Genomic DNA, 17,704 nt, shown 5'->3' on the forward strand with positions numbered 1-17,704 from the left:
TTTTCATTCAAAATTTGGATTCCGATAGGTAGATAGGGCTCAAATTATATTTAAAAGACAGATCATCTTAAAAACTATATTTTAGGAAAATTTTATATTAATATCTCTACTGGTTTAGAATATATCGAATTTTGATTGACTAATTTCTGTTTTGTCACACTGTAAGTGGGAATATCTGAGTATTCTAAATAAAAAATTTTGTAATATAGATTACTCTGCATTTGAGTAATAATTTTAAATTGGTGCTGATTAGCTTCCACTTAAGTTATATTTTAAAAGAAATAATTTCATTATGTAGTAAGATAATTGAAGTTACTTTTTAAATATATTTCAATACGCACATAAAACTATATAAACGCATCTTTTGTTGACTTACTTAAAATGATAGCAAAGGTTAATTGTCCTATTGTAAGTAAAAAATAAATTAAATATAAAAATAAAAAACAGGTGGAAGGAATAAACAAAACTTTGTAATTTGTGGAGTCAACCCAAATTAAATTTTAATGTAGAGTTTATCTATTCATCCCTTGTTCAAGTTAATTAAAAAATGTGTCAATAAATTAAATTCATTATTATTATTATACCTTTTAAATATGCGAAGTGGGTGAATTAAATTTGTAAAAGTGTTTAAAAATCACTGCGTCGAATATGTAACGTTTCGAAAAACCGTGTATATTCTTAACCAGTATGTCAAAAATCAATCTACACATTGAAATAAATAAAATATTTAAATTGAAATTAGACCACAAGTAGATAAAATTGATCTCCTATATCATATCAGATACCTTTATTAAAACAACAACTGGTAAGAAATTTTCGAAATTATTATAAGACAAAAACAAAAACATCTTCAATCAATCAAATATATTTTGACGTCCTCAGAGCCGTGCGTTTTCGACACTAAAATATTTAAAATCTGATATAAATTGCGCTCTTTTTCATGTTGTGAAACTCAAATTTAATATCATATTATCCTAAATACACAAAACAAATGAAACTGATACAGCAACGGACAACTGTGAACAAATTAAACAATTTATTGAAAGAACTTAAAAATCTTAATTTGTCAGTAAAAATCTAAATTGTTTGGAAAGGAAAGAAAATTAATAATTTCTTTCTTTTTTCTTGGTTTCTCTTCTAACATACGTCAGTAATGTGTATTTGAAGCACATTAATGAGAATATATGGGAATACTTATTTTTATTCATATATTTATAAAATACTAATTTTAAACCCTCTTTGGTTGTTATGTCACAATAGGAAGCACCTACCAATTTTAGTTCACAGCTGGAGTAAAGTAGCCTTCTGTGCTTGAAGTACTATGCCATTCTATATTGTTGACAGTTCATGGTTTTATAGTTGTTTTTTCCAATTTTGATTCTCGTATTTGTTGTGGATGTGTGAATTTCATACAAGCACGCGACTGTCAAAAGTTTGTTCAAAAACAAACCCAATTATAGAATTTGGAAAATCAAGAGGAACAGTCAGAGAAACAGTTTGACAATGGCGTTGATATTAACATTTAGACTAACAAATAAAACCGCAAATATACAATTACAATTTCATTAATTTACGGAAGGCATTAAAAAATTCTTTATATTGAATTTGATTTCACAATAAATTTAAATAAACCTGCGGTATTGTTGGAATAGGTAAAGAAATTTTGTAGAGGTCTCCCAAAATTAATTGTTAATATTTCCAATTTTTGTTTGACTGAGAAATAAGCAGAGAATTTTGGATTTTATATTTTATGTCTATTTATTTATATTTTATGCTTTCATGAGATTGCTACGACAGATATGAACAGAAAACAGTAAGTCTGGATGCAGACATAAAGAAAATTCCAAAAATTGAAATAAATATTATTAATTAATTATTTATATGAAAACTGAAAGTTTTCAGTCACATAAAGTGACTGAGGCCATAATTGAAAATCGTTTCATGATTGAAAATAGATTAACTAAGATAACCCCAAGCGCAAAAAACCAAGGATTCATCCAGGCTAACCATTCTTACGAAGAGTAAAACGAAACATTCATAGAAGCAAGGTTATATTGCATATTTGTTGGGATCAGAAAGTAGTGGCGTATTATGAGCAACTAAATGCTGAACATTACCAACAAGTGATAGATTTGCACGATGTTGCTCGACTACATGACGCAGGACAAATAAACATTGGAACTCTTAAGCGGGAAACTCTACCGCATGTGCTTTTTATTCAACAGATTGCGTTCCATCATATTACCACTTGTACTGATCAACGCAAAGTGCTGTTTAAAACCATCACTTCAGAAATCACAAAGAAATCAAAAAATGCTTCGATGTATGAATCAAAGAAAGAATGTTCAAGAAAGAAAGAAAGATGAAAGATGTTCAAAAGCCATAGCTAAGAATGGAAAATATATTAATAAAAATAAAATTTATGGAAAGAAACGTGCTTTTTTTTGGCAAAATAATTTAATACTAGGCTATACACCTAATATATTACAGTACATTGTTTTTACATTTATTTGTTAATATTATTCACTTAAGCACTTATTCATATTTAGTCAATTGCACTCAATTGTTTATACAAATTCAAATCGATTACTCGTACGATTTATTCAAGCCTTCACCTTTTATTCTATTTATTTAATAGAATAAAAGGTGAAGACCAATATATTTATTGGATTGTTGTTCACTGTTAAAATTTACATAATACGCTCCAAGCCTTGAATATTTAAACAAGACTTTTCACATAAAATCCCTTGCTTGTCTTTGCTTTAAATGAACATTTTGCATTTAAGGATATTTATTGTACTTCACTCCCTTTAGGAGCTTTCGAGAATCAATCTGACATTCATAAGGCAGAAGTTAAACAATATCTATATAAAATTTAAATTTAAGTCATATTTATTTGGGATTAAGTCTTAAAATTATTTTCCGAAATAGGTTAATAGAAAAAAGTTAAAAAAGGCAACGTCATTATGTAAATTGTTTTTAAAAGACTTTCTTTGTTCCGAAAATAAAATTATTTGCGGTGCTTGTTGTATACTGCGGCATTTAGAATTAAATAATAACTTTTGTTTGCCTGCAGGATGCCTTAATCGTTATCTGCTTCTGTTTCTGAAGCATATTGAAACATGTCTGGCTTTGTACTGCCTGCATGTATGATAAGTGACGCGATTAATTAGTTCTAGTCAAAATATTTCCCAGCGATAAAAATAGTCAATTACAAAAAAAAAAAATCATCAGGTAAGTGATCACTGACAACGACAAAAAACAATGTAATATTTACGTATCTTTTTTATTTTTTGATTATGCTAAACAATCAAGTAGAAAAAAATTGTAAAATTTTCTTCATGAATCGTCTCTTCCACGGGTACCCCTACTTCGATCCCTGCCCCTGTCAGCTACGGGCGTAGGCTAATTTGTGACCATTTTTTGCGAAAGGCAAATAGTGAGTGGACCCTTACTCTGTCAGCAGCCAGGTCAAGGGCTACTTGGCCCATTTATTCCAAATATAGAACCTCTGACTTAATCTGTAGAAATAAATCTGAGGTTTCTAAGCTAGTATCTATCTTTACGGGTCACTGGTCCATAGGACGGCATGGAGCCAGACTTGGCCTTTCCTGTGTTACCTCATGTAGTGCGTGTCTACCAACACTTGAAGAAATGACACCAGAACACCTGATGTGTTTTTGTCCAGGTCTGGCCAGAACTAGGTTTAAGTTTCTAGGGGCCCCTTTCTTCAACTCACTTAGCGATATCTCCAGCATCAGCATTGGCCAGATTCTTGCCTTTGTTAATGCCTCTGGTTGGTTCTAGTTTGACTCTCTATATACTACCCACTTTTACGAGGTTTTTGTGGACTCAAAACGGCTTTCATCCTTAGCTATTTGAGGAGGATTCGTCCTCCCTCCACCACAACTAACTATCGTCTTTTATGGTGTTATCAACGAGATTTTCTGTTATCACTGTTATGTGCAATCCTATTAAATTCGATTCAAAAATATTTAAGAACAATCATTTAACCCAAAAAATTTATTCTAGAAATATGACTATGAACTGACTGGTTGTTCAAGAATTATACAACTACAAAAAGACGCTCAAAATAAGAAAGACATATATGCTCTATATAACTCCTTTGTAATATTAAACCAAATATAATGGCGGTTTCGATCAACTTTATTTGTATTTATTATTTATTGTCGTTATATGATTAATGTCTTAGTTTGCATGTTCTTTATATAAATACTCTTGTGATGTCGTATGATTTCTTAAATAATAGTAAATTATTTTAAAATATATTTATAAACTTAAATGGGGACTACTATTGATAGGATGACATTCATCACTTCGTTATAAAAATGTGATGATAGACCTAGTAAAATATTTTTCTCATAAATATTCTTAAGATTTGTAAGCATATAATATAATTCTAATATTTCAATTAGATTTCAATTCTCAGCAATATTTTTTTCCACTCCTATGATAAATACTTTGTTAATCATAAGTACAGAAAATTGGACTGCATTTTAAATTTGTGTCTATTATACTTGTTCATTCGCAGATTGTTTTGAATAACAGCTAAAGGATGATAAATTTTAAGGAAGATAGACTTTTATTTGCCACTTACATAAATTACAAGTGTGCGCACTTTTATGTAAAATACTGAATAATTAAAGAAGTCGCACAGATATTAGTCATGCAGAAGAAAAAAATATATGTTACCTACAAGGAAGCTTAATTTTTTTAAGAGTTTTATAAATTAAATAATGTTGATAAAAAAATATACAAATGTGTATTTAATATCTGTAAGTAATTTAAAAAAATCATAATAGAATAAAATACTGTATAAAAAAATTTTAGGTTTAGAATATCAAAGGACATACATTATTCCTCCAATTTAAATTATCTCTCTATTATAAATTATACATTTACTGCTTTTATGAATCATTCTCGATAGCATAATTTATAATATATTCCATTTTAGATCATATTTCTTTAATAGTGACAGTGCGAATACAAATTAATAGTGACAGTGCGAATACAAATTAATACTTTTTAGAACTCTAAAAAGACTACACCATAATAATTTTTTAATATTGAAGTATTTTAATTTACAAAAAGTTCAGTTAAACCAAAATTAATTATTAAATCAAAATTATAAATTGTATATTCTGTCACTCTAGATTCTTATTTATTAATTAATAATTAAATTGAACATCAGAATGAGTATTATCTTAATGTAATAGCAAGTTCAGATGATCTTGCCAATAAAAACATAAAATATATTAATTATAATTTAAATATGGTTTTTTTTGTATAAAATATTTTATGTTACTTTTAAAACAATTGCCTTGTATTGAAGATAAATTATTGTTAAATCTCTGTAGTTGACAAGTACACATGTATCTCAAACAAGTTTCATTAATTTTGTTGACAGTTGTCAAACATTTTTTGTTTTTTATACTAGTAAATTGAGTTCATTACTTTGCACTATCACTTATGATAATTGAAATAGTATTTGCATTTATATTTGCAATAGTCAATTGCATCAATTGTCTATCACAGCATAACACATGTACACAGTAATGATGTTATAAGCGTTAACTATAAATGATGTTTGTATATATTGAAATGAAAACATATATAAATAAAAGTAGTAGTAATTGCTGTATTTTTCGAGGTATCGAACTTACCTTATATTCGCTTTTGATGTCACAAATTGTTGTCTCCAGTTTTGGTGAATATACAGGTGTCGATAGTATCCAAAATGGTGTGCAATGCAAACAACCCATCAAAGTTAGTCCAAAGAGCACAATTTTTGCACGACGCACTGTGCACATAGTTTGCCTCCGTAAGGGATACATGACAGCAATAAAGCGTTCCACTGTGAAAGCAACAACAAACCATGCCGAACAGAAACAAGCCAAGCTGCTGAAATACGTAAAAAATTGACAGAAAAAGTCTCGATTGTAAATATGCACATCGACAAAATTCAGCCATTGCGCGAAAAGTCCGAACAGAAAGCATGTGTCACTAATGGCTAGGGCGGCTAAGTAAACACTGGATGAGAGCTTCCGTAATTTAGTTTTGAAAAAGACAAAGACCGATAAAATATTACCAATGCTACCGGTGCAAACAAGTATCGGTACATAATAGAATGACAAAATGCTGCCGATCATTTCCATGGTAAGTAGCATTTCATTGCCGTCTTCACTTCTGTAAGTATCATTGTTGTAGTTATTATTGCTGTGACTCTCATTGCTGTTGCTCAGATTTTGGAAAAAATATGCATTGCTTTCGTTGTCGCCGAAGTAACGCTGCTGCTGCTGTAGCTGTAGCTGTAGCTGTAGATTAGCTGCAATATCATTATAGGTATCGTTGCTAACAATATTTGTTAGAGCTGTTAACGTATTTGAAATGTTTGAGTGAGGAGTTGTTGCGATAGGTGCTACTATTTGCGCATGCAACGGTTTGTAGCCTAAGGTTTCATCGAAAATATTTTGATTAGTAAAGGCCATAATTATAGGATATTGTTGATTGAAGAGGTGTCTAATTATCTAAGGTTGTTATGATTTGTTGTTCGTTGTAGTATAGTTTCCCAATTAATTTTAATACACGCGCTTCCAGCATTTTATACCACACAATGGCAAATTGATTTTGACAAGTGCAATTCTCATTATTTGTTAATGTGACTTTGTTATTGTGTTAAGAACTTTTCGGAAATATTCACAGGAGTATAAATATATGTTATACACTAAATACACTAATAAATTAGTTTGATTTAATTTGCCTTTTTTTTTTTTGTTTATTCACCGCACCTTAAACGCATTTATAAGAATTTTTTTTATTTTTAACATTTGTTTTAATTTATTGCAACCATTTTATATCATAGCTCACATTTTTTGCTAGACACTTTCTATTCTTGATATGATATGTTTGTTTATTCTAGTCGCACACCTTCGTAATTTAATAGATCTTTAGTGTTGAGTTTTTTGTTACCAAAACTTTTCCGTTAATATCTGCCTCAATTTCCACTTGATTTGCTACAATTATGTATTATTATATTTGTTGTATATTTTTGTTACAAGGATTCTAAGACTAGTTTGTGTACAATGGCACGCACATCATAATTTTTTGAGAATCCTTGCAGTGTTTTGTTTGTACAGCAGTGTACGTGATGCGAAAAGCTATGGAGCTGTTTGAGTTATCCTACAAAAACTGTTGAAATCCTAAAATTACGTTAAATAAATTAAGGGTATGCTATTGCTTTTGAAAGTACTCAAATCAAATGAGAATCACATGAATGAAGTGTCTGTCAAACTGTTGAGATTATAAACCAGTAAACGAGAATACAATATTATATATAAAATAAAAGTAATGTAGTATGTATTTTTATAAGCGTACAGTATATTATAGCTTCATATCATAGTCAGAGATTCACAACTATTTAATGCATATATTAATAAAAAATTGAAAATTAAATTTACGATACAAGGACACAATGTTTTTACAATGTTTGATGGCTTTAATATGTTTTAATTTCTATTTTGCACATTTTTCACCCAAAATGTAATCAAATGTTTCTATTCTAATATATGTTTTTCTTATAATCAAAACATCAAAAATGAATTAAAGTACTAGAGCAACTGTCAACGTGACAATAAAATGAATGTTTAGATTTTATTTCTAACTTTTATGTTCTTCTGTGAGCATTCACACAGGCTATTAAAAATAAAGTAAATGGTCAGTAAATAAATATGACAAAAAGTTGCTGGAGTCGTAAAACGTTTTTAAAAAATTGTCCGTTTGCATGAGTTAAGTTTAATTTTATTTACTCCTCTCATTATTTTTACTTATAATCATTGCCGATACAATGAATGAGAGACTTGACCATGCCATAGTGCTGACCAAATTATGACATAATAATAATAAAGTGTTTTTCAGAGTATTTAATTATATTAATTTCATATTTATTTCCTAATAATTCATAAAAATTTATATGCTACTAAAGATAGCAATAAAGCAAACTTTTGTCAATATGTTTAGCTATTTTAATACATGTAGATTTACATGTTTTATAGAATTTCTTTATATTTCAATACTAGTTACAATATCAAGAGCTTAAAAAAGCTCACTGTTAATATTGTTAATATTAAAATTTCTATTTCAAAATTAATGTAATTTAAGAAGTTTAAATATTTCAATAAGAAGTGTTTGTTTCTTAATTTTACGATTTGTGATTTTTTTGCCACCAGATATTTTGTTTGTTCCCATTTAATGGCAACTTAATTATTCCTTTTTAAGAGTTGGCTTTGTTTTTTGTGTCCTTTGTCCTAAATCTTGTTTATGTTATTTTGCTTATTTAGTGTATAAAAATTCAATTAAGCATGAATTTTTTGCTTTTAATGGATTTAATTTATTTTTAAGCAGAAAATCTTTATTAACTCCACTTAAATTTCTTCTGATATTTATAAGAAATAAAATATTTTAATTAATCTTGGTCAACAAATTATTTAATTACATTGAGAGTTTTGCAAAATGTTTGTATATATCCTTATACTAGTATATTGATATATTAAGAATGTCTTATGTCGCCTTTTATTTGGCAAATATCGTAAATAGGTAAGGGTCTTGTTTAAAACTCTTACGTATATTTTGAATGCCAATAAAGAAAATTTATTTTAAAAAATTAATAACAAATAGAGAAACGAAAAAGCTTAAAAATTGCATAGGAACTGAGTTTTAGTGGTAACATTGTGTAATGGCAAGAATTAAATTGTAAAGTTAATTTATAATTTATTATTTTATTAAATATATGCTAATATAAATCGAAACAATAAGGCTATAAAGGTATTCACATAATACAGACTGACATTCAGAAAATTGTGTTTGTGAAATTTCATGAAATTAAAGTAAAATAACACTAGATTTTTCAAAATTTCTTGTGAGAATTTATCTATTTATTTAAAGCAAGTTTTGATTTGAGTTTTAAGCTTAATAGCCCCAAATTAAAACACGAAATTCGTATCTCTTAAAAAAATATTTTTAATTAGTTTTTTTTTTTTTTAAATTAGCTTTTTTAGAGCTTAACAGTCTAACAGCAGATTCAAATTTAGCGAACACCATTGATAAATCAACAGAGAATTTAAAATCGTACAATATACTTTTAATAAGAAACCTTAATCGTTTGTAAAATAGTACTTATTTAGAATGAGAACACTTGTTTGTTGGTCAAAAATATTAATTGTTTAGTAAAGCAATATTGGATTAAATATAAGAAAACTGAAGTGTTTTGCTGTGTGATTTACTGCGAAAATTCTACTTATAGCCATCACTTAAGATATTTTTGACTATACAGCTTAAGTTGATGTTAATATTAATATCAACTTAAGCTGTACACTCAGTTAAGTAGATGGTCAAAAATATCTTAAGTGATGAATATTAATATTAATATTATTATTAATATTATTGTTAATATTATTATTATTATTATTATTAATTTCTTCGACCAAGAAATCATCTCCGGAACTTACGAACGTACCCAGGAAACACCCTCTATATGTTTTATTATATATGCAATTGTATATCTTAAATATTTTTTACAGAATATAGAAAAAAAGTTTTGCACGTTAGTTATACACAGTGGAAATTATTTGTTATTTTTATAATCTTTAGTTCATTTATATTTTTAATTTTAAATATAATAAAGTAATTAGAATTAAAAACATTCATTCACTTCACAGTTATTCTTGTAATTCAAATATCTTTGAATGGAGATTTATCTAATTTTTAATGCGATTTTGTTTAATACATTAGTTATTCATGAATATTTATCCACTTCATTTATTTTTTATTAATTATTTAATTAAAACATTTATACATTTTTTGTGTTAAATGTATAATTGTAAATATATATAAATGTATTAAATAATATATTTTTAACATATACAAATATATATGTAATATTTTATTTTTGGCATATAAAAATATTTATATATAATATATTATTTTTAATATATAAATTTTCTTATAATTTTCTTAAATGCTGCCATAAGCAGTACAAATTTGAACCGTTAAGCTACAGGTTTTGAAATAAACTGAGTTTTTAAATATAATGAACGTTACTTTTAAATATATCAGATGCAAATAATTAAAGCGAAATCTATTATCCTTCGCCGTATTGGAATGTGGCAAAGAGAATAACATGAAGCTTTCAAGGCAATGCAATTTGGCGCCTGCGCAAACCTTTGTTTACATTTTCATTATTAAAATCAGTAGATGTTACTGGTTTTCATTCATTCATTTTAATAAGTGGCGTTTTCACAACACGTTGTCTAACTATGACAAGCCTTGCGGGTACACAAACAATACATGCGTGTAGAAAGCGGAGCAGAAAGCACGAAGCAGAAGTACTCCAAGGCAAAATACTACTGATATTATTTTGGCTTTTTTCTTTCTATTAATTTGCAGTGTTGCACATTTGTTTTGTTTCATTTCATTGTTTCATTGTGCCGGCAATTTCGGGGTTAATAAAATATATGTCAATTGCGCTACAATAAGTGCTTAATTTCGTAGTTTTGCATTAAGCCACACCTGGTTTTGTATGCTGGTTACTCTACTACGCCGTGTTGGTGTCCTATACTTTGTATGCGAGCATAGCTTATATTTGTTATTTTATCATTGTTTTTAATTTTTTTGTTAGGCTTTTGCTACAAGTTACGAGTTATTGCAAATAATTGTAAGGAAAAACAGGAATCAGCGAAAGATCGAAACATACAAAGAATGTCTCAAACATATGCTGAGAAAGCATCAGAACAACCTGCAGTTATACTTAAGGATGATGCGTTGCGAGCACGGAAAACGGGTTCTGCTGCTTCAAATCTATTTGAGCACAACAGACTAAGCGTGGCTAGACTCCTTTTGGAGTCCACAGATTACAATCGCGTTGCATTACAACAAAATCCAACTGGAGATATAGTTTGAGACAACATGTTTTTATCGGAATTATAACAAAAGTGTGCTCTCATGGCAAAGCTTGGAAATTTAGTAGAGAAACAAAAGGAATATTGCTCAAGTTGTCTCCAGGCAATGGCGAAGAAAGAAATAATGAGCAATGAGCTACTATTTCTATCCATTAACTTACTATATATGTTAGGTATCTGCACAGATAATATATATAACATAATAAAAAATATTATATACCCCCACAGTAATGCGTGGCCAAGTACAATTACTTTTTGAATAAAAATGTATGATTTATGTAATGTAATAAATTTTTTCACTGCCTGTGTTATATCTCTGTTATTAGAATATATTTTTCAATTTTATGAACCTACGTATATTATTACAGATGAATATTTTATAATAACAGTACCGACGGTCATTAATAACATTTTTTTATATTAGATTCCATTTTGTTTGTAAGTTGCAGATTTCTCTGAATTTTTGAATTTATTGTTGGCTTTAGATGAGTTTTGTGAACAATTGTCAAAGAATCTATGAATTTTTGTACAGTAATTAATATGTATGTTATTGTAAGTTTCTAACTATCTTAAAAAAAATATGTTTATCGGATAAAAACCGTTGTTAGTTAATATGTAATAATAATTTAATATTTTCCGAGTGTTTACGAATTTGGTCGAAAATAGACCATTCAGTTAAACTGATATCCTATCTTTATTAACATATTTGTCAATTCTATGTTAATTAATAGATTTTATTGAACTATTCAGGAAAAATTACTTTAAAAATGGAATATGCACATCTACAGATTTATTAGATTAACCTGCATTTAACAATGTGTATCAACCAGAATAAGTTTACTTTGATTTGTATGAAAAAAAAAATTGTGTGTAATCCGTATATTAAACATAAAGATTTCTTATGAAATAATCAACTGTATTTAATTTCTTTAATATTATTGTTTTTTTATTAATTAGACTTTTTAAAAAAATTACTACTAATTACTAATATTGTATAAAGTAAAATTAGTAAGACAATAAGACACATACATTTTCCAGTGAATAAGCTTTTTGGAATACAATCTATTTAACACGGAGAACTCAATGTTTCTATTATATAGAACAGTCGTATTACAGCCGCGGCGAAATGTAGTCGTGGAACAATTTATTGGAAATTGCTTTCAAAATTCTATTAAAATAGAGTTATTATCAGCAGTAGAGTTTTGGCGCGTGAACTTAATATATAAAAAAAAGATAAAAATAAAATTGTAAAATAAATTTATGGATACTCAATTAGGTTAATTTGTATTTTTTTTTAAATAAAAAATATAGCAATTTTAATTTGTTAAATATTTCTACATAAATGTTTCCCGTTTCTTTGTTTTAGAAGATGACAAAGTTGGCACTTTGGATGTACTGCTTAGCAGTGCTTATTGCAGATCGCAACGGTTTATCTCAAAGCAATTAGCACAATTGCGTCCCGAATTGACAATGTCGATGTTTTCAGGTAAGCAATCGAATTACAAATTTGACTTTTTTCCTATTCTTGTTCATTTTTATAACTGATTTGTCTTTGTTCAGCTTCTTATTGCATTCTTTTTATTGCCTTTTTTATTGTTTGTTGTTTTTTTTTATAGAAATCACATATCGATTCCAAACAGCTCGTGAAGATGTGCGTGCTTTACTGTTGCAATGTTTGTTGCCGTGGTTGCAAAATATGGAATTGGTCGCTACAAGTGTGCCTCCGGCGACACCATTGTCATATATAATGGTAAGCGAAGTTCTCCGTTGGTACAAAGTATTCATGAGAAGCATAGACAATTGACATGTTAAGATTTTTCCTTTATACTTGTTTAATTAAATTCAAGCTGTTTTAAGATTTAGTTTGGACTTTATGATTGTTTGTGTATTTACTTGATTGATTGTTTTCACTTATATAATATATAGGAAATTTTATTATTTCACTGTAACGTTTTCTTCTGTTCATTTCTTTTTTCTCGTTTTAGTATTTTCCAGACTCCGGCACACGTGGGCGTCGTGAAGGTACAGGATCTGCGGAAGCTACAGAAATGATTCTGAATAATCTCTTTTATATCACAGCAAAGGTGGGATGAAAAATTAATTCTTTTAATATTACTATTTTTGCATTTTTGCTTATAATTATGTTTCTTATTAAATTTTCTTCGTTATGACTGTTGTGCAGTCGTAAATATAGGTATAATAAGGTTTAAATTTGAGTTAATTTTACATACAAAGATTTATGTTATACATATGTGGATTGATTAAATTTTATTATTATAAAACTCTAATATAGAAAAAAAATAATTGTATTTATTACATAGTTAATAAAGTAATTAATAAAGAAACAAAAATAAAGTTGAAAATATTCTTATAAATATTTTTATCTTTTTATAAAGAAAATTTTTTAAAAACCACTTTCATATTTTGATTATGCTTGTATGGTACTTTGAATGTGTACACTTTTCTATCTAAAGAAAGATATAGCAGATAAAAAACTTGAAAATTGAGAGTTTCGATCAATATATTATATATTATTAAATTTCTTCTTCACCTTTGACACACAAATATTGAATCTATTGAATGAGACAACGAAAAATCTAAATTCAATGATATATTATATTATAAAAAATTAAAATCACTTGTTACCAACCAAAGTTACTAACGGTAGAATTATAAAACCTTTTTAAATTTTTAAGATTTGAATATATGTATTAGATCTTGCAGTTTTATTTTAAGTAACATAGCAATTATTGATCGAGAGCGAGTCAAATAATTATTATAAAAGCTTTTTTAAAAGAATACGTTCAAGATATTTTGCATAAATGTATGATTTCAACATTCAAGTTTAATAATAATACAATTCTAGAAATCAATTAATTCCAGAAATCAAAACTCTTTAAACATGTTTGCCGAATATAGTGTCGAAGTTAAAAAGATCAACGATGTGCAATGATTAAGTTTATTTATATAGCTGTATTGTATGTATTAGTTCTAATTAATATGAATAAAAAACAAAAATTGATTAAACATGCGGGTCCCAGGTTCAAAGTTGGCAAGGTTCAATTGCTAACCCTTGTAGCTCAAAAATTATATATGCACAATTAAATCAACATATTTTTCCAAAGATTTTTCCTTTGCTGCCATATTCGAAAGAGAAATTTTCTTTTCATTTTAAAAATTTTCTCACTGTTACCCTTTTCTATTTAAAATAGATTTTTTTACATAAGACATTAGATTTTTGATAAAAATTGTTTAAAGAGGTTTTCGAACAGAAGTGAAACAACAACAAAAATTTATTTTTTTTTTTTTAAATTATTTTAATTAATTGAATTTTTGGCTGACCATACAGCTGTTTCGAGTATTGCCAAATACCCTTCATCAGTGGTCTTGGAAATAATTCTTGTATTTAATTATTCGTAAATAATTATTTTTGAGACTGCAAGTACCAGGAATCGAACTCGGGTCCTGCCAAATATGAAGCTCAGAATCAGCGCACCTTAACCAACTGATCCAAAGCCGTACTTGACTTTTTATGTTCGCATATTTTTGCTGGAGTATTGTTACTTTTGCTATGAAAGTTTTTATTAACAATTTTACTTGCTGTATTTATATATTAGAACGAAATCATAAACCAGCTGTAGAATAATTGAATTAATTAATTAATTATATTTTTTATTTTTAATTGTTAAATTTCAAAACTATTCTATTCGTAGAGGCATTATTTGTTTAGTAAAAAAAATAATTTATATATGCACTTTTAATTTAATTAGTAAAATTCTCATTGCAATACACATTCTTATATATATGTTTTTTTAAATTAAATTTTGTAGTTTTCCGACTCCCATCCGCGTGACATCGAGGAGCTTTGGGGCACGTTATGCCAATTCTGGCCCAATAATCTCAAAGTGATTTTACGTTACTTGGTTATAATGAGCGGTATGGCTCCTAATGAATTACTTCCATATGTAAGTTTAATTGGCGATAAACTTAAGCGAATTTCAATTATAATAAAACATAAACTGAAGTTTTTTATGTTATTGAATTTTCTTACGTTATTTTTTATGTATAATAATTAAGGCCAAACGTGTTGCCCTGCATTTGGCGCGTACTTGTCCCGATCGATTGCTGGACGAATTAATGGCAGAACTTCAAACTGTTGAAACGCTAAATTGCTTAATTGAACGTACAGAAACGCCACCATTTTATCGTTTAACAAGCATGCGAAAGGCATCAAGTCATTCAGCAGACGGTAAGTTCATATATAACATAATAGTAAATGTTTAATAAATTATTTTATTTTACAATTACTTATTGCTTTTTGCTAAAGAATGTGAAATTGCAATTAAAATCAAATTTGACAACTAAAGGATTATAAATGAATTGAAGTTTGTTTGTAAATTATTATTTGCGTATTTATTTTGTGTTCATATGAGTTTGTGTTCTAATGTGTTTGTTGTTGTTGTTTTTTATGAACAATTTCATATAATTTATTTATAACGGAATTATAGTGTGGGTTTTCTATTTTCCTAGGCCAACCAGTAGGTATGAATGATTCCCGTGTACAAGAATTAACTGTGGAAAAAGGTACTATTCACACCAAACGTCATAGCGGTGAAGATCCTATTAAAACTGGGTAAGGGTATTATTGGTATTACCTATTAAATTATAAAAAATGACAGTTATTAAAAAAAAAATTTAAATTTTTGTTGAATTAACATATAAAGACGTTTCTTTTTAAACGATACTCTATTATGTTCGATTCTCCTATTTTCTTTTTGAAATTTCCTACAAATCTCTTAAAAATGTTTAATATTAATACAATTTGACGTTCATTAACTAAGAAATTATAAACTGACTGAAAGAAATTGAGACGTATATTGCATTTATTTATTCTATCATGCTTGACCAATCGTCTATCACTCCCGTTTGCAAGAAACCCCAATAAAGCGAACTATATCGTTTTGTTATCGTTTTGTTATCGTTTTGTTAAAGTTATTAATTTTATTATATTAAAATTAAAATTATTTTAGTTTTAGTATTTTTTCAAGAAACTTCCTTCTATTTTCTTTCCTCCTATTATAACTTTCCTAATAGGTAAAATGATAGTTTGATCTAGTTTGAATGAAATTCTCCTTTATTTTCATTTCTATGCAACAATGATTGCTTTTTTTAATACTTCCTATTACATGACATAAAGATTGACTTGCGCCCACCTCACATCAACTGTCTTACTCATTATTTGCGGAAAGTGTTGTTAAAATGTTATAATTAAAAAATAATGTATACGATGTATTGTAGTGTAAAATACCTTTCACAAATTATTTTAATTATCTGTTATTCGTATTCCTCCTTTTTGCCTTTCTTTCTTTTACCTTTGAACATGTAGAACATGCAAATCAGACAGCGGGATACGTGCTTTTACGCAAACAACAAGTAGACCACCTCGAGGTGCTGACAAAATACGCGCTGCTTCAGGCCCATCCATACTGCCGAGACCTGAAGATATTTTAATCAATGATCCGGAGGTAAATGTTAAATAATGAAAATTAAACATAAATTTTGCAAGTATACATCATTTTTATTGTATTATATTTATTTTATGTTATGCAGTTACGCCAAGATGAAAACGTTGAGCTACGTTCTGCTGAACCACCGATTGCACCACATCCACTACCAATGCCTGAGTATGGTGGCTATTTTGCCCCACTCACTGAATTTCTACCTGATGTCAGTTTGCCTATTAGTGGTTTTCATCGGTAGGTGAAATGAATTGCGTCTTTGTTCAAAGTAGAAAGCTGCAAAATTTTATAAATTTATTTCGCAATATTTAAATATTGTTTGTATATATGTGTATATGTGTATATATGTGTTTTTTTTAAGTTGCAACGTTGCGGTCATGTTGTTAACGGATATTGTTGTTGATGGCATACCTGGCATCGATTGGACATTGCATTTACCCTTGATGCTACACATCCTATTCTTAGGTTTGGATCATACACGCATTATTGTACGGGAACATTGTAAGCAGTTGTGCATAAATTTACTGGTAAGTCATATCTTGTGGGTCTGTAAAGGCAAAGTACAACTGATATGCATTTTATATATGTAAATAATACCGCAGCATTTATGCACCAATGCAGCATTAATGCGCCTTTACATATATATATATATATATATATTGTTGATATATTTTCTTGGGAACAACATTTTTTTTGTAATTTTTTAGATTGTTTTGGCTGAGCATAATGACAATTTGACAGTGGCACGGATTTTACTGAACAGTGAAACATCGAAATTGGATTTAGGATTGACTGTACCATCCTTGCCAGTGATTGATAATAATTTTATAGGTAATTGTTTTATCTACTTTAGCTAAAAAATTATTTTTAATGTTTTGTACTTGAATTTATAAAAGTTAATTCTGTGTGAGATTTCCATTAAAACGTACAAAAAAGTATTTGTCCTCATATGTATATATTAAATTTAAGGTAATAGTCTAAAAATCATTATAAACGAATGAAATCTGATAAAATAATTGAACTAATTTGTTTTCCAAGACCACTGATGATGGGTATTTGGCAATACTTGAAACAGCAGCATGGTCAGCCAAAAATTAAATTAATTAAAATAATAAAAAATTTTTTGTGGTTTTTTGTTGTGGTAGTTCGAAAACCACTACTGTTCGAAAAAACTTCTTTACTTATTTGTTTTCTAACAAAACTACTAACTAG

The 17,704-nt window shown here is 28.0% G+C and overlaps 2 protein-coding genes across 8 annotated transcripts in view; one reads left to right on the forward strand and one right to left on the reverse strand.

Moving 5' to 3' along the window:
• LOC119665710 (cysteinyl leukotriene receptor 1) overlaps positions 1–6,176 on the reverse strand; it is a 41,356-nt gene extending 35,180 nt beyond the window's left edge. The window contains exon 1 of the mRNA XM_038074948.1: positions 5,685–6,176. Coding sequence (XP_037930876.1) covers positions 5,685–6,176 — 492 coding nt within the window. The remainder of the gene's footprint in view (positions 1–5,684) is intronic.
• LOC119665680 (protein furry) overlaps positions 1–17,704 on the forward strand; it is a 95,094-nt gene that overhangs the window by 70,082 nt on the left and 7,308 nt on the right. For all 7 annotated transcript variants that reach the window (XM_038074918.1, XM_038074910.1, XM_038074925.1 and 4 more), the window contains 10 exons: positions 12,340–12,459; positions 12,590–12,723; positions 12,959–13,057; positions 14,804–14,938; positions 15,051–15,222; positions 15,504–15,606; positions 16,360–16,498; positions 16,584–16,729; positions 16,854–17,019; positions 17,200–17,323. In XM_038074918.1, coding sequence (XP_037930846.1) covers positions 12,340–12,459; positions 12,590–12,723; positions 12,959–13,057; positions 14,804–14,938; positions 15,051–15,222; positions 15,504–15,606; positions 16,360–16,498; positions 16,584–16,729; positions 16,854–17,019; positions 17,200–17,323 — 1,338 coding nt within the window. The remainder of the gene's footprint in view (positions 1–12,339; positions 12,460–12,589; positions 12,724–12,958; positions 13,058–14,803; positions 14,939–15,050; positions 15,223–15,503; positions 15,607–16,359; positions 16,499–16,583; positions 16,730–16,853; positions 17,020–17,199; positions 17,324–17,704) is intronic.

The sequence above is a fragment of the Teleopsis dalmanni genome, chromosome 1 (assembly GCF_002237135.1).
Source record: "Teleopsis dalmanni isolate 2A chromosome 1, ASM223713v2, whole genome shotgun sequence".
NCBI classification, from domain to species: Eukaryota; Metazoa; Arthropoda; class Insecta; order Diptera; family Diopsidae; genus Teleopsis; species Teleopsis dalmanni.